This window comes from Papio anubis, chromosome 8 (assembly GCF_008728515.1).
Source record: "Papio anubis isolate 15944 chromosome 8, Panubis1.0, whole genome shotgun sequence".
Classification (NCBI taxonomy): domain Eukaryota; kingdom Metazoa; phylum Chordata; class Mammalia; order Primates; family Cercopithecidae; genus Papio; species Papio anubis.
Window position 1 is genome coordinate 136326974 of NC_044983.1, and position 17633 is coordinate 136344606.

The 17633-nt window shown below is 48.0% G+C and overlaps 1 protein-coding gene across 3 annotated transcripts in view; it reads left to right on the plus strand.

Annotated features, from left to right (window-relative positions):
* DENND3 (DENN domain containing 3) overlaps positions 1–17633 on the plus strand; it is a 68448-nt gene that overhangs the window by 12620 nt on the left and 38195 nt on the right. For all 3 annotated transcript variants that reach the window (XR_001905970.3, XM_009213673.3, XM_009213674.3), the window contains exons 5-8: positions 2811–2922; positions 9814–9933; positions 10875–11093; positions 15083–15204. Coding sequence is in view for 2 of the 3 variants with exons in the window: in XM_009213673.3 (XP_009211937.2) it covers positions 2811–2922; positions 9814–9933; positions 10875–11093; positions 15083–15204 (573 nt within the window). In the remaining variant the exon portion in view is untranslated. The remainder of the gene's footprint in view (positions 1–2810; positions 2923–9813; positions 9934–10874; positions 11094–15082; positions 15205–17633) is intronic.

Consider the following 17633-nt stretch of genomic DNA (forward strand, 5'->3'; position numbering starts at 1 on the left):
CCGGGGGCTGAGGGCGGTAGGAGGGGCAGTTCTCTGTGCCTCTTAGGCTGCTGCTTAAGGCTGGGGGCAGTGGGCAGGGGGGTGCGGCAGCAGGCGCTCCTCTCTATGACTGGTAACATACGGTAATGGCATGGTAGGAAAGGGATAAAGCCACACTGTGGGAAGTAAGGTTGATGTGCAGGATTTTCATTTTGTTTAGATTTTCACAAAGAGGCATATATTAGGAAAAACTCTTTTCCTAGCTGGGAATATTAGGAGGCTGCTGTTTGTTCCAATGAGGTTTATTGACATTTTAAAGATGACCTTGGCTGGGTGTGGTGGCTCACACCTGTAATCCCAGCGTATTGGGAGGCTAAGATGGGAGGATTGTTTGAGCCCAGGAGTTTGAGACAAGCCTGGGAAACATAGCAATACCCTGTCTCTAAAAAACAATTTAAAAACTAATTGGGCGTGGTGGTACGTGCCTGTAGTCCCAGCTACTGGGGAGGCTGAGGCAGAAGGATGGCTTGAGCCTAGGGGTTCAAGGCTGCAGTGAGCTGTGATTGCATCACAACACTCCAGCCTAGGTGACAGAGCAAGACCCTGCCATCTTGTTTTGTAGAACCTGTAACTGTCTCCCTGCTGATAGTAAGTAGAAAGGCTGAGAACGTAAAGAACTTGTGAAAAATCAGAAAGACATCGTGTAGAACCCAGTAGGCTCTCGTTATCAAAGGATGCTTTTGTGACTTCAGGGGCTGTAGTCCGAGTTCAGACATGGTCAGTCCCAGTGGGCACTTGTGCATGGAGCCGTTTCTTTTGAGTCTCGTAAAGTTACAGTCTTAGAATTTGTACTTGTTTGATTAAAGGTCGAGGAGAAAGCAGTTAGCAATGTTCCCTTTTGTGTCATCGTGCTGGAGAATGAGCTATGGCAAATCGCTGAATTGGTGCTATTCTGTTTCTTGCAAAGCACAGTCATTTGAGACCTTCTGCCTTGACCAGAGGGATGAGCCCCATGGAGAGTGAGCTGGAACCTTACTGTTCAAATCAATGACTCGTAATTCAAATCCCAGCACTTTAGTGGTTTACTTCTTAAAATATAACTGGCTTTTGGACATAGTTTGGGTCTAATCTACATTTTATTGCCATAGACATAAAATATCTTTGAGAACAGAGAGCTGACTGGGTCGTAGTCAATGAGCAGGTGAATTGAGGATACGCATGTTTGCTGAATGTCTGTCACCAGTGCCCAGGAAGTGACAGAGTAAGCCTGGACATGGTCCTCTTTTATTTACTAACTGATGATCTTCATTACTTGAAGGTAAACAACATTTTCACTAGTCTCTAGTTTCCTCTTCTGTAAAATGTAGATGGTTAGTTCCACCTTTTGTTAGCTGAAATGAACGGGTGGTGGCCAGACAGATGTCCTGGGAAGACAGGAAGAAAGGAGGTGTTGTGATTGGCAACACATATCCTCCTGCTAGACATTAATGCAAACACATATTTAACTTGAAAAATGTGCTCATTTTCATGCTTCTTTCTTTCTCAGTGCCCGTTACTGTGTGATCAGAACTAGAAGGGGCAAAATACGGAAACAGAATGCAGCTAAAAGAGGCAAATGACAGAGATTCAAATTGCAGTGTGACAACATGAATTTGTAGTTTTAAAAAAACAGTTCTGTTAGCGTGATAATATGCAAAATATGTCTCCACATGGACAAAAAATGGGCAAGAGTATATTTAATTGTGTTTTGGGAATCAGAGTATGGGCAGTTGTTTTTTAAATTTTTATTGACAAATTTTTTTGAGAGACAAGGTCTCACAGTCACTCAGGCTGCAGTGCAGTGCCGCTATCATAGCCCACTGCATCCTCAAACTCCCAGGCTCAAGTGATCCTCCCAGCTCCATCTCCCAGGTAGCTGGGACTACAGGCGCGCACCACCACACCAGGATAATTTTTAAATATTTTGTAGAGACGGGGGTCTCACTATTTTGCGCAGGCTGGTCTTGAACTCCTGGCCTCAAGTGATTTTCCCGCCTCAGACTCCCAAAGTGCTGGGAATACCAGTGTGAGCCACCACACCCACCTCTCTTATAGTTTTTTTTTTTTTGAGACAGAGTCTCACTCTGTCCCCCAGGCTGGAGTGCAGTGGCACTATCTCGGCCTACTGCAAGCTCCGCCTCCCGGGTTCACGCCATTCTCCTGCCTCAGCCTCCCGAGTAGCTGGGACTACAGGTGCCCGCCACCATGCCCGGCTAATTTTTTGTATTTTTAGTAGAGACGGGGTTTCACAGTGTTAGCCAGGATGGTCTCGATCTCCTGACCTCATGATCCACCTGCCTCGGCCTCCCAAAGTGCTGGGATTACAGGCATGAGCCACCGCACCCGGCCGCTCTTACAATTTTAAATTGTGTACAGTACTTTAAAAGTCAGAGTCCATTTTGGAAACAGACTTTTTCAAGCACTCTCCTTCCAGATGTTTGTTCTTTTATTCCTTACTGGGGTAAAACACACACACAGAAAAACGCACAAATTCCAGTGATTTTCCACAAATTGAACACACACATGTCACTAGCACCCAGATGAGGAAACAGAGCATGACCAGGCCTCCCCCTTTGAAAATAAACCTCCCTTTGTGCCACCTTTCAGGCACTACTGCCAACCTGGGGCCACTCTGCTGCCATCCAACAGCTTGGTGACTCTGCTCTTGATGCAAGGTCCTGGAGCCGCTGCTGCAGACCCTGGGGAGATTCCAGTGTGATTAGAAACGCTAAGGATGACAACTGGGTTCTCATTTTTATTTTGCGGTTTGATTTTTGTTTTCTGAATTTCAGTTTATTGGCTAATCTAAAGCTCTGTAAAGATTTTGAAGTTGACAGTCCTATAAAAGATTTTGCTGCCAAGCTATCTTTAATACCCAGCCCGCCACCTGGACCGCTCCATTTGGTAAAGTATATCTGAAAATTACATTGTTTTCTCTTTGCAAATAGTAAAAGTAAGACGTTGAAGATAATGTAAATGTTTAAAACGATTTCTGAAGTTCTAGCTGTTGTAAATCTAAAATAAAATTCTAAGCCTCCTCCCCGCCCACAGCTGACTAACTGGACTCCCTTTTGGCCAAGGGGCCCCCAGAGAAACCCAAAAAACAGAATTACTGGCCAGAATGGAAGGGAGATCAGACACGCCTGGTTCTACCCTCTCCCTCTTGCGTGAGTGTGTGGGGTGTTTGTGTATAGGGTTGTAAACTAAAACTAAAATCCTAAGCCTCCCTACCGACTGAACAGTTCCCTCTTGGCCAACGGGACCCTAGAAAAACCTTAAAAATGAAATTCCCGGCCATGACAGGAAGGAAGGTCAGACATGCCTTGTTATGCCCGCTCCCTTTTGGAGTTTAGGCACCGCTGACCAGCGTTAGGTTAAAATGGAGATCCTGAGACCGACAGAACAGACTCTCTATGGCCATAAGATTCCAAATTATGAACAAAACCTAAGGTCACGCAAAGCAAGGGTGAAGTCACTCCTCACCAACCATAAGGGCTCCTTAAACGGGTATAACGTAGCTTACTTTCCAGCCTGACTCGGCTATAGCATCCACGACAGATAGCAGACCCTGAAGAAAATCAAAGTATTTTACTGCAAAATATGTTGCCTTGACATATTTTGAAATGGCACTGCAAAGCTGTCTTTTTGGGGGAAATTTGCATCTGTAGAGAGTCTATTCATGCAGCCAGGCATGCCTTTCTCGGCCTTTCCCAGATCTAGGAGCGATGAACTGAGAGCCTGACACTTTTAAAGTGTGAAAAGAGCCATTCACCATCTCTTCCCTCCGAGGGCTGCCACCGTGAGGCTTCCTTGATGTAACAAGGGCCTCGGCCCCACACCCCCTTATCTTGACTCAGTCCTTCTTTCCCACTGACTTCAGGTCTTTAGACAGTAGCTCAACTTTCTCAACCAATTGTCAAGTAAAGAATCCCTAAAACCCGCCTATGACTATGCCCTCCTTCCTCTTTGAGACGCCCCACCTTTTTGGGCCAAACCAACATCACCCTCCAGGGACTGATGTATGTGTTTGCCCGTCACTCCTGTCTCTGTAAAATGCACAAAACCAAACTGTAACCCGGCCATCTGGGGACCACTCTTTAGACTGTTCCCTAGGCCATGGCCACTCACAATAAACCCCTTTAAAATATTTTAGAGAGTTTGATTTTTCCATTAACGCTGTGCTTACGTTATGTTTCTCAAGGTCCTTGTGGAAACTGTTATATACTCTTTCTAAAGGTGAAAAGTTAAATATTTAGACTTGAGTTTTACAGAGCGGCCTGTGATAAACAGAGCTAGTAACACGTCGTGGGTACTTCAGTGGTTAGGACGTCAGTTCATAGCTCCCTATGCAGATAATACATGGAAACCTGAATCCTTTGTAGAATAATTTATTCAAATTACAGATTTCTCATTTATTTATTTGTCTTTAATATTGGATATTGTATTTCGTTTTTTGTTTGGTTTTTGTTTGTTTGTTTGTTTTTTAGGTGGAGTCTTGCTCTGTTGCCCAGGCTGGAGTGCAGTGGCAAGATCTTGGCTCATTGCAAGCTCCGCCTCCTGGGCTCAAGACTTTTCTCCTGCCTCAGCCTCCTGAGTAGCTGGGACTACAGGCGCTGCCACCACTCCCGGCTAATTTTTTGTATTTTTAGTAGAGACGGGATTTCACCAGGATAGTCTTGATCTCCTGACCTTGCGATCCGCCTGCTTCGGCCTCCCAAAGTGCTGGGATTACAGGCGTGAACCACCACGCCCGGCCTGGATATTGTATTTCATTTGTTAGTGTTTTCTCTTGTACAGTGTGATTAATGAGAAGTAACTGGTTTTATATTTTTTGTTACTCTTAGATGTAGTGCTGTGTTATTTAATGAACAGACAAACATTTCCCAAGCTGGTTTTTTTTTCTGAGAGATGTTATTGGTGATTTCAAGACACAGGGTTTGGGGTTAAGTGAAGCTGGAGATGTGGCTGGCCACCTTCCCCTTTTGTTTGTTGAGAAACATGTCAGGTTGCTGAGCTCCGTGAAGAAACCCGTTTGACTCAGCATGTTCCAAACTAATTTTAACCATACTTAGGATGCTGCTTTTTATTTTTTCCTTTAATAGACACCTGTCAAAAGTCTCAAAATGTTTAGTAAATGTCGATTCAGTTTCATTGTGTTAGTCCTCTGAAAGATTATATGTCTTAATCTTGATCTTCTACATTTTTCTTTACTGACAATGGAAAAAATAAGTTTCTCATATCAGAAGACACATGATCGTGAACTTAAAATGTGCGTTTTTAACATTACCCCAACCCCACCAGTCTGCTGGGTGGAAAATCCTACTGGTGCGTTCCAGTCCAGATACAGAGCAGGCCGCAGGTCTCCATCAGCTGTGCTCCCAGAAGCCTTTGTAGGGAATGTTTATTGGCCGTGTGTTTTGTACATCTGTTTTATGTGGATAGCTGGCATTTTCTTGTCAACAGTATGTGCAGTGAAATCATCAAAGTTTATGTTCTTGTTCTGTGGACTCAGCAAGTATTTACTGAGAGCCTGTGTGATCAGTGAACAGAGCCAGACCTCTGGCTCCAAAGCAGTCTCAGGGTCAGCAGTAATGAGCTGCACTCGGCCTTTGAACATAAGGAATGAGCGCGTAGCACTCCCAGCGCTTTTCCACGTCTCCTGGGCTGATGACTCTTGGCTCCTTGATCTCAACGCACCCGTGAGGAAGGTGACTGAGGGTCGCCACTGGCCTGCTCTTCCCTCACCCATTCCGTCCATCACTCAGCCTGGCCGGACTACCTTCAGCGTTCCTTTCCAGTTTGCCCGTTTCCTTGCTGCCACTTCATTCTGGGTCACCAGCTGCTCCCCGCTGCGTGACTTGGGGACCACTGGCCTGTCTGCTTTGGTTCATTCTTGACCCTTCCATTTGTCCTCTGCACGGTGGCTGCAGAGATTATTAACACATGGACATTGCTTCTCTTCCCCAAGCCCCACAACAGTTTCTCATTGTCTGCCTTCCTCACTCCTGCAGCCCGGACCCTGTCTCACTCTCCAGCTCTGTTTATGCCACTCCCCATGGCGTGCTGCTCTCCGGCCTCACTGGACTCCTGTCCATTCCCTGAAGCTACCGCCACAGGGCCCTTGCACACACAGTTTCCAGAAACAGTGTTTCCTCTGTTTTCTTGTGGCCAGTTGTGGCTCATCTCTGGTCACTCTCAGCGGTCAGGTCTTTGGATCGTCTTCCCTGAGTGACCCCCACTCCCCGTTTCTCTGATAGCACCCAGTTCTCATCCCGCAGGGCACAGCACAGTTTGTAATTAGGGCTTCTGTGTGTGTGTTTTTGTTTAATGTTCATCTCCCCCATCAGACTCTGAGCTGCATGAAGGTAGAGGCCACACCCAGCACTGCATATCCAGGGCTCACAGCCAGGCCCGCACAGAGCTGCCCAGCAGTGAGCTGTGTGGTGGGCGAGCGCATGCAGGGATGCCTCGGGTTCCAGTGTTAGCCAGTCAGTGCCCGCTGATCTGTGTCCTGTGCATGTGTCTAAATGACACAGTGTCTAAATGAGTGACAGTCTGTATCGGGCTTGGCTCAGTGCGGCTCTCCATATCAAGTCTAATTAGCTACTGGCTCTAAGTTGATATAATGCTCGTGATCTGTTTTAGGGAATGTCATATATGAATGTTGATTGTTTTGAATAAATCCAAGAGGTCAGTGTAGGCCAAGGTTCTCATCTGGTGCAGGAGCTAACCCAGCCGTATTTTCTAGAACCCACTGCAAACAAGGTAGCTTCGAGGCTGTTTTAGAGAGCAGCAGTGAGACGGGTCTTGTGTTTTGAGTGTGTGTGTGTCTGTGTCTTGTTACTTCTGGTCTGGGTTATCTCTGATCTATGCTGGTGGAAAGGAGGGAGGAGGGAGGGGCCCCATAGCACAGGGAGTAGAGGAGAGGGCCGTGCCCTGTGCCTTGGCTCCCTGGTTCCCGTTCAGCTCCCTTCCTCTGATGGTGCATGGACCACCAGCCAGAGCAGGGCAAAGACTAGAAACAGCCTCACTCTGCGCTCATCTGCATTTTCTTGCCTGCCAGAGGGACTGATTTTACTTGCTTTGCAAATCTTGGGCTTAATTGGGTGTGCAAAATCACACACACACACACACACACTCATGTACTGTACCTGAGTCATTTTCTATGTTGCTTTATGTGTGACACCTGCTCTTTCCTGGGGCTCAAATCAAGCTGAGATTTGGAAACTGTTTACCTTAAACATCTCTCTCCTCAGTCTCTTCCTCTGTGGAGTGGGTGAAATAACAGCCCACTTCAGAGACTATGGATATTATATGCTAGAAGATCTCTAGTGATTTTCTAGAGACCAACCAAAGGCTGGTGGAGTGATTAGCATTTGTATTTTTTTTTTTAATCTTTAATTGGATAGCTGGTTGACACATTTCTTTTTATTTATTTATTTTTTTGAGACAGAGTCTCGCTCTGTCGCCCAGGCTGGAGTGCAGTGGTGCGATCTCGGCTCACTGCAAGCTCCGCCTCCTGGGTTCAAGCGATTCTTCTGCCTCAGCCTCCCTAGTAGCTGAGACTACAGGTGCCTGCCACCATGCCCGCCTAATTTTTTGTATTTTTAGTAGAGACGGGGTTTCATCGTGTTAGCCAGGATGGTCTTGATCTCCTGACCTCGTGATCCGCCCGCCTTGACCTCCCAAAGTGCTGGGATTATAGGCGTGAGCCACCGTATTTTTTGAAATATTTAAAATGTTTCACGTAAACTTGACATTTATTAATACTGTGCCACGAGTTGGATAATTTAACTTTGCTTTCTTTTCTTTTACATAAAAGAACTTTATTGACATAAATGAATCTGTCTTTATTTATTTATTTATTTATTTTTTGAGACAGAGTTTCACTCTTGTTGCCCAGGCTGGAGTGCAATGGTGCTATCTCAGCTCACTGCAACCTCCACCTCCTGGGTTCAAGCGATTCTCCTGCCTCACCCTCCCGAGTAGCTGGGATTATAGGCATGTACCACGGTGCCTGGCTAATTTTGTATTTTTAGTAGAGACAAGATTTCTCCATGTTGATCAGGCTGGTCTTGAATTCCCTCAGGTGATCCACCTGCCTTAGCCTCCCAAAGTGCTGGGATTATAGGCGTGAGCCACCGCACCTGGCTGAATTTGCCTAATTTTTAACATGTCTTGCTTCTGTAAACAAACTGGTAACAAGAAAGCAAAGATACCCAAGCACAGTAGGTCCTTAGTGTGGCTGGCAGGTTCTCAGAAACTGCGACATTAAGCCCTGGGTCACAAAATCAATTTTACCATCAACTAATTGATACAGACAAGAGTTAAGTTCCTATGGCATACTACTGGTCATAAAAACATCACCGAACTTCTAAATAAAGACCCAAAGCACTTCTGATATTAAACATTGAAGTAGATGGGAGTTGTACACACATTTAAGAACAATTGATTAAAATAAGGAAGAACATCATTTACCTGCTTATTGCAGTTCAGGGTTGAGGGTGGACAAAGCCCATCCCAGCAGCTTAGGGCCAAGGCAAGAACTAGCCCTGGCCAGATGCTGTCTTATGGCAGGGCCAATCCCACGCTCTCCCGTGCTTGCTCACACCGGGACCTGTCCGCATAGGCCAGTTGGGCTTCAGGATGTGGCAGGAAACCAGAAGATCTGGAAAAAACCTAGCCGGGCACGGGCACAAGGAGAATGTGAAGGTGCCCCCCGCTGGGACGCAATTCCTTTTTCTTATCAACATTCTAACAAAATGACGTTATTCAAGGACCTGCGTCTCGTTAGGAAGCAATGCTGGTATCCCCACCACCAAGAAATTACCACCTTTTCTTGTTTTCAGTTTCTCGTGTGCAGGCATGCTTAGAATACAGACTTGGGTGACTGGGAGAAAGCAGGGCCACTGGAGACCTTGTTTGTGACCTGTTCCCCCGGCCAACCTCGGCTCCCCGCGTCTCTTGATTTCTCACCCTCCCAGGCGCTCCCGTGATGGAGTCTCAGCCGTCTGCTCTGATCACGTCTCTCCTCTCTGTCTCCCTGTGCTTTGCTTATACTTAGATCCATCCATTCTGCTCGTTTCCTGGAGCTTCGGGTGCCGAGCCGGGCACCCAGCATTTCCTGAGGGCCTCCCACGTGCCAGCACCCTGGTGGCGGGGACTCGCTGTTGGCAGCCCGTTTCCTGGCAGGCTCAGAAGCCCTCCCTCAGTGAAGGAACTGAACCTCCTCCTCTGGATTTCCTCCTCCAGGTCCAGCTGTGTCTCAGTAGCCATTCTGTGAATACAAAATTTGAACGAAAGTGTGACTTCAAAGTAATACATTTAGAAAAATGTCTTTCTTAAAATTTTAACTGTACATGTCTTGAAGGAGCTTTGACTGTTCAATTGAAAATATTAAGAGAGTTCATAGCATACAGTAACTAAAAAGAATATATAATACCTAAGAATAATTTGAACATGCTTGATTTAGAATTTGTCTTAATTGGGACAAATATCTGCTTTGTAGTTTATCTCTGTCTAGGCAATGAGTAGTCTGCTGATTAATTAGAGCTTAAGGAATTGTGGCTTACTTAGAAAAAGACGTTAAGTACTTAATTTATGTTTGAGCCTTTCTCGGCAGTTCTGTGTATCTCTAGACCATTCGGTTGTTCTGCAGAATCGAACGTGGCAGCCTGTGTCTTCAGAGACATTTTCTAAGTCTGATGCCCTGGGCGCCAGAATAGTGACTCTAGTGCATGTCAGCCTCTGCCCGGAGCAGCTCTCTGAACTAATGGTGGGCACTGGCTGTCGTAGGTATTTCACATGAAGCCGCTCCAGATCGTGTTTCCTGCCCGAGCAGACCCCGAAAGCCCCATCCTGGACCTGGACCTTCACCTGCCCCTGCTGTGCTTCCGGCCTGAGAAGGTGCTGCAGGTGCGCATCCCTGCCCCGACCAGCACGTCTCGTGCTCCCTGGCTCAGTGGGGCATCAGAGTGATGATCAGAGATGAAGATGCGAGTTTATTCCACAATGTACCGACCGGTATACTCGAAATGTATATTATTATTTTTTAAAGCCAACGTTCCCTGCAGTGCATGGTATTTGCAAATGGCACTCTTTGCAGAGTCTCAGGTGGCTTTTGTTTGGCAGGTGGAGCTGAGAGACCAGGGAAGAGCCCGCAGTTTGTCTGGTTTTGTTGGGTGGTGTGTTTACGAGCATTTTCTCTTTATTGTACTGAATCAGAACTGTGTATATGGGCTGGTGCGGTGGCTTGTGCCTGTAATCCCAGCACTTTGGGAGGCCGAAGTGTAAGGATTGCTTAAGGCCAGGAGTTTGAGACCGGCCTGAGCAACATAGGGAGACCCTGTCTCTACAAAAAAATTTTAAAATGAGCTGGATGTGGAGACACGTTCTTGTGGTCCCAGCTGCTGGGAAGGCCAAGGTGGGAGGATTGCTTAAGCCCAGGAGTTCAAGGCCGCAGTGAGCTATGATCACAGCCTGGGCAACACAGCGAGACCCTGTCTGTACCTTTTTTTTTTTTTTTGAGATGGAGTCTCGCTCTGTCCCCCAGGCTGGAGTGCAGTGGCCGGATCTCAGCTCACTGCAAGCTCCGCCTCCCGGGTTTACGCCATTCTCCTGCCTCAGCCTCCCGAGTAGCTGGGACTACAGGCGCCCACCACCTCGCCCGGCTAGTTTTTTGCATTTTTTAGTAGAGATGGGGTTTCACCATGTTAGCCAGGATGGTCTCGATCTCCTGACCTCGTGATCCACCCGTCTTGGCCTCCCAAAGTGCTGGGATTACAGGCTTGAGCCACTGCGCCCGGCCCTTTTTTTTTTTTAAAGCGTGTACTCAGTGCGGCGGGTTCTCCCCTCAGGTCCTGACATGCTTCCTGACAGAACAGCGGATCGTCTTCTTCTCCTCGGACTGGGCTCTGCTGACGCTGGTCGCCGAGTGCTTCATGGCCTACCTGTATCCGCTGCAGTGGCAGCACCCCTTCGTGCCCATCCTGTCGGACCAGATGCTGGATTTCGTCATGGCCCCCACGTCCTTCCTCATGGGCTGCCATCTCGACCACTTCGAAGAAGTCAGCAAGGTTAAGTAGTGAACCTTTGATTCGGAATGCTAAATTCCTGTGAGTCCATCATGGGGACACATGGGAAGACGCGTCTGACAGTGCTCTCCGAGTGCTCTGCACCTCGGAGAGGTCACGGGTACCATGAGAAGCAGCTGTTCTCTGGCTGTGTTGTTGTCCTGTGGCGAAGCCGGGACCCCTTACTCTCCTAGTGGAGACAGGCCGGTGAGTGTGCCCACCTCATTGTCCCGGTGGGGGCCGAGTGAGGCGGTCGCCAGCCTGGGCCCACAGCAGGGAGGTGTTCACAGGTGCTGCTGTTGCGGCCCCTCTGCGCATCTGACACAGCATGTTTTTAGTGGGTGAGCTGATGGATTCGTGCTAAATCTTGCGGTGATGCCAGGAGGCGGACTGGGTTTGGTTTTTAAAAATAGCTTTATTGAGATACAATTTACATACCTCAAAGTTTACCCAATGAAAATGTATGATTCAGTGGGTTTTAGGATATTTGTAGAGTTGTGTAACCATCCTCCGCCGTCCGATTTTAGAAGGGAAATTTTCATCACACGTTAGCAGTCAGCCCCCAGGGCCTGACAGTCACGCCCATGCGCTTTGTCTCTGGGTTTGCCGGTTCTGGACCTCTTGTGGGAACAGAGTCGCTCCACCCATGGTCCTTCCATCTGGCTCCTTCCACTTCGCATCCTGGTTCTGAGACTCCTCCACGTGGTAGCATCTCTCAGCACTTTATTTTTATTGCTAACTAGGGTTTCATCGTATAAATAGACTGAATTTTGTTCATCCACTCACAATGAGGTCGTCGTGATAAAATCTTCATCACACTGTTCTGTGATGACCGTGCGGGTTGTTTACACCTGTTGGCTGCTGTGAACACTTGTGTGCAAGTTTTTGTGTGGATGTGTGCTTTCGTTTCTCTCGGGTGCGTCCCCAGGAGTGGAATTGCTGGGTCATTAGGCAGCTCTTTGTTTAACCCTTTGAGGAACTGCGAAGCTGTTTTCGCAAAGCGGCCATGCCACTTTACACTCCCACCCGCAGTACGAGGGTTCCGGCTTCTCCTAACGTCCTCGCCGGCGCTGGTTGTTGTCTGCCTTTTTAACGGTAGCCCTCCCGGTGAGGAGGAGCTGATTTCTCACTGTGGTTTGATATGCACTTCCCTGGTGACGAATGATGTTCAGCGTCTTTTCCTGTGCTTATTGGTGGTTCGTACAGGGTAGGTTTACATTTAACTTTCCATTTTGAACAATATCTTTCTTTTCTTTTTTTTTTTTTTTTGAGACAGAGTCTCGCTCTGTTGCCCAGGCTGGAGTGCAATGACTTGATCTCGGCTCCCTGCAACCTCTGCCTCCCGGGTTCAAGCGATTCTCCTGTCTCAGCCTCCCAAGTAGCTGGGATTACAGGCACGTGCCACCATATCTAGCTAATTTTTGTATTTTTAGTAGTGACGGGGTTTCACCACGTCGCCCAGGCTGGTCTCAAACTCCTGGCCTCAAGTGATCCACCCACCTCAGCCTCCCAAAGTGCTGGGATTACAGGCGCGAGCCACCATGCCTTGCCCCGTTTTGAAAATTTCTAAGTGTGCACAAAAATAGAAGAACACAGCGTGTGTCACGCACCCCTCACAGTCTTCAGCCTGTTGCCAGCTTCGCAGTCACCCCCAGCTCCGCTTTTCCCAGAGCATTTTAAAGCAAATCCCAGGCTCCAGATGCTTCCCCCGCAGGTGCTGGGAAGGGCCCATTGGTTGGGCCGGGCCAGGGTCCCCGCTGCAGGGGAGAACCGTGCTTGTGTGTTCCTGCCAAGGCGAGTGACTCACTGGGGAAAACACACTTCAGGAAAAGGCCAGGCAGACCTCCGTGGAAGGAACGGAAAAGCGTCATCCATCCCGCCTCGCAGACGAGAAAATAAGCTGTGTTTTGAAGTTTAAAGTTGTTTCTTTTTTTAGTCATTAGGGGAAGAAAATCGTGTTTCAGGCTGTTTTAGGCGGACAGCTTTTTTTCACATGTTAGCCTAGCAGTTCCAGTCAGCAGCGGGGGACACCTTTGAGGCACTTACCTGTTGTGAAAAATACGAGGAGAAGCAGCTGCTCTTCTGGGTTTGTTTGGGTGTTTTTGTTTTTTGTGGCTGGCGGTGGGATCTGCAGGAAGGAGCTGGAGTGATCCTATGCGCCTCCACAAAACCCTCTTGCATCTCCCAAAGATGCTGGGCATTAACACGTCCAGGGGACCAGCGGCGTGCCTCGCTGCTTTAGCATTTTGTGTATTTGCCTTGTAAGGTTTTGAGGCCAAGAATGTGTTTGCGCATATTTCACGTAGCCGCCTGAACCGCACTCTAAAGGGCGGGCCCAGAATGAGAGCCGGGGAGTCGGGGCCTTCCCCAGGAACCTGGCATCGCATTCGGGGGCTGTTGAAGTGCGGGGTTCGGGCACATGACTCAGTATTTGTGTACTCTGTCACAATAGCCTCTCCAAGTCATCAGGTGCATATCTCAAACATTCCAGGGTTGTGTGGTCTCTTAGCCCAGGCCCCTGTCCGTGCTCCCGTGCTTGGACGGGCAGAGCTGGCTGGGGAGCTGAGCCGACACAGTGGACATTGGGGGTTGGTGGTGCCCTCACTGGAGTTCTGGAATGCTCCCTCTAAGACTCCCAAAAAGCAGTACATGCAGTGTTTGTACCAGGGTAGGAGAAACCTTGACAACAACATGTATTGGAATCTTTTCTTTCCTTTTTCTTTTTTTTTTTTTTTTGAGGTGGAGTTTCGTTCTTGTTGCCCAGGCTGGAATGTGATGGTGTGATCTCGGCCCACCACAACCTCCGCCTCCCGGGTTCAAGCGATTCTCCTGCCTCAGTCTCCTGAGTAGCTGGGATTGTAGGCACACACCAGCATGCCTGGCTAATTTTTGTATTTTTAGTAGAGACGAGGTTCCACCATGTTGGCCAGGCTGGTCTCAAACTCCTGATCTCATGATCCACCCGCCTCGGCCTCCCAAAGTGTTGGGATTACAGGTGTGAGCCACCGCGCCCGGCCTGTATGGGAATCTTCACTGAAAGAGAAAGGCATATGGGTAAGCAAAATGTGGTCTTTCCACATAACGGACTATTCGGGCTGAAGAAGCAAGGACGCTCTGACACATGCTACAGATGGGTGAGCCTCACAGACGTCAACGTGGAGTGAAATAGGCCAGTCCCAAAAGAACAAATGCTGTTCATGAATCTACTCATTTGAGGTCCCCAGAGGAGTCAAATTCATGGAGACAGAAAACAGATTAGTGCGCGTGTGGAGGGGAGGCTGGGAGCTGTGCTGGATAGTGAGAGTTTGTTTGGGATGATGAAAGCATTCTGGGATGGATGGGGGAGATGCTTGCACAGCCACTCAAATGCACTTACACTGTCGAGCTGCACCCTTAACAATGGTTACATTGATACAGTTTATTTTACCACAATTAAGAAAAATAAGAGAGAGGCATATTTAATCAAATTTAGCCCATTAACGTAGCTCATGATATATACTAGATTTTTGTGTAGAACATATGAGGCTATGTGTGCATTTATTTTATTTTATTATTATTATTATTTGAGATAGGGTCTCACTCTGTTGCCCAGGCTTCAGTGCAGTGGTGTGATCTCAGCTCACCGCAGCCTCAACCTCCTGTGCTCAAGGGATCCTCCTGCCTCAGCCTCCCGAGTAGCTGGGACCACAGGCACATGCTACCACACTCGGCTAATTTCTTTTAAATTTTTTGTAGGGACAGGGTATTACCGTGTTGCTCAGGCTGGTCTCAAACTCCTGGGCTCAAGTAGTCTGCCTGCCTTGGCCTCTCAAAGTGCTGGGATTGCAGGTATGAGTCACTGCGCCCGGCCTATGTGTGCATTTTAAAGAGGGTCATTTAATTAATGATGACACTGTCTTAGTGAACTCAAAACATATTTATGTGTTTTCAAAGAGGTATACAAATTCTGAGATTCTTCTGTCAATCTTTACAGATGATTCCTTGTTTTCTAGGAAGCTGACGGTTTAGTTCTGATAAATATTGATCATGGGAGCATCACCTACTCCAAGTCCACGAACGATAATGTGGACATTCCTGATGTCCCCCTCCTGGCGGCCCAGACGTTTATTCAGAGGTAATGGGAAACATTAATAGTATGAATTTCAGACTGTCTTTGTTCAGATTCTGTATTTGCCACTTCAAGTATCTTTTCCTATTTTATTTTTTTATTTTTATTTATTTATTTATTTATTTATTTATTTTTTTGAGACGGAGTCTCTCTCTGTCGCCCAGGCTGCAGTGCAGTGGCACGATCTCGGCTCACTGCAAGCTCCGCCTCCCGGGTTCACGCCATTCTCCTGCCTCAGCCTCCCATGTAGCTGGGACCATAGGCACCCGCCACTGCGCCCGGCTAATTTTTGTATTTTTAGTAGAGACGGGGTTTCACCATGTTAGCCAGGATGGTTTTGATCTCCTGACCTCGTGATCTGCCCGTCTCGGCCTCCCAAAGTGCTGGGATTACAGGCGTGAGCCACCGCACCCGGCCCCAATTTTATATAATTGATAGATGTTTTATGTATTATAGTTTGGAAATTATTTGTGAATTTTTTTTTTTTTTTTTTGAGATGGAGTCTCACTCTTGTTGCCCAGGCTGGGGTGCGGTGGCGCAATCTCGGCTTACTGCAACCTCTGCCTCCCGGGTTCAAGTGATTCTGCTGCCTCAGCCTCCCAAGTAGCTGGAATTACAGGTGCCCGCCACCATGCCTGGCTAATTTTTGTATTTTCAGTTTTTGCCATGTTGGCCAGGCTGGTCTTAAACTCCTGACCTCAAGTGATCCGCCCGCCTTGGCTTCCCAAAGTGCTGGGATTACAGGCATGAGCCACCACGCCCAGCCGTGAATATTTTGAAATGAAAGTGATTTGTCTTTATTCCAATCTTGTCTGAATATTAATTCAAGTCAAGAGACAGTGACATCCCCCAGGAAACCTACCCAACCTCTCCTGTGCCCCAGGCTCCTGTGCCTGTGATCCTTGAAGTTCCCTATCCATTCATTCACTCATTCATTCATTCATTCATTCATTCACTGGATGTGTATTGCATCCCCATCATATACCCGGAATTGGGCAGTGCCTGTGTACTAATGACAGGACAGCCATGGCCCCTGTCCCATGACTTCGTCAGTCTGCTGGGTTCTGATGGGTATGACCCATTCTCTCCGAGCTAGAAGCTGTCCATTTCTTTCACTCCTGGCACTGTATTGGCACTTTCCTTTTTCTTTCTCTCTTTTTTTTTTTTTTTTTGAGATGGAGTCTCATACTGTTGCTTGGGCTGGAGTGCATTGGCGCCATCTTGGCTCACTGCAACCTCCGCCTCCCGGGTTCAAGCAATTCTCCTGCCTCAGCCTCCCAAGTAGCTGGGATTGCACCTCCATGCCTGGCTAATTTTTTGTATTTTTAGTTGAGATGGAGTTTCACTATGTTGGCCAGGCTGGTCTTGAACTCCTGACCTCGTGATCTGCCTACCTTGGCCTCCCAAAGTGCTGGATTACAGGCGTGAACCACCGTGGCCGGCCTGGAACTTAATTTTTTCATAGTGTTTTATAGTTTATGTTTTCTTTCATCTCTGTTACTCAACCTCATTGGCTTAGATCAGGCGTCAGCAAACTTTTTCCAACAAGGGTCAAATAATATTTCAGGCTTTGGGGGCCCTGAGGTCTCTGTCGAGGTGGAGAGGCTTGGCAGGGATTTGGTCAGGGGAGGGTGAGAGGAGGTGTAGTTGCTAATGATGTCAGGACGGAGGTGTTGGGTCGTCTTGGGTGTGCCCCAAGCAGTGACTCAGCTTCGGTGCCAGGGCTCCCTCGGAGTTGCTCTGTGGAGCTCATTTTTCCCTTCAGCATTTTATAAAATGATAGCAGGAGAGATCCTGCTCTTGCGTCCTCACAGCCTGTGGGATCCGACTGCAGTCAGGCCCCGAGTGCGGGTCGTGGAGGTGATGCTGGAGGGAGCAGAGCGCTGAGGCTTGCAGACAGCCAGGCTGTACTTGCTCCTGGTGAAGCCTGTGATGCAGTCTGGATGTGGGTCAGCAGTCACCTGTCTTCTCTCCGCCTTCCTTTGTCTTTGCGTTGGGAGGAGTGGGAAGGAGGAGGGGGTTTCTGGCCTGGCCTTTCACCTGGCTTTTCTGATTTCTGACTCTTACCTTGGTGTGGATTATTCCTTCTACCTGGAAGTTTTCTGTAAAATGTTTAGGAGAACTGCCTTTTTTTTTTTTTTTTGGAGATGGAGTCTTGCTCTGTCACCCAGGCTGGGGTGCAGTGGCATGATCTCGGCTCTCTGCAACCTCCGCCTTCCAGGTTCAAGTGATTCTTCTGCCTCAGCCTCCCTAGTAGCCGGGATTACAGGCACCCGCAACCATGCCTGACTAATTTTTGTATTTTTAGTAGAGACGGGGTTTCACCATGTTGGCCAGGCTGGTCTCGAACTTCTGACCTCAGGTGATCCACCTGCCTGGGTCTCCCAAAGTGCTCAGATTACAGGTGTGAGCTACCACACCCGGCTGGAGAACTA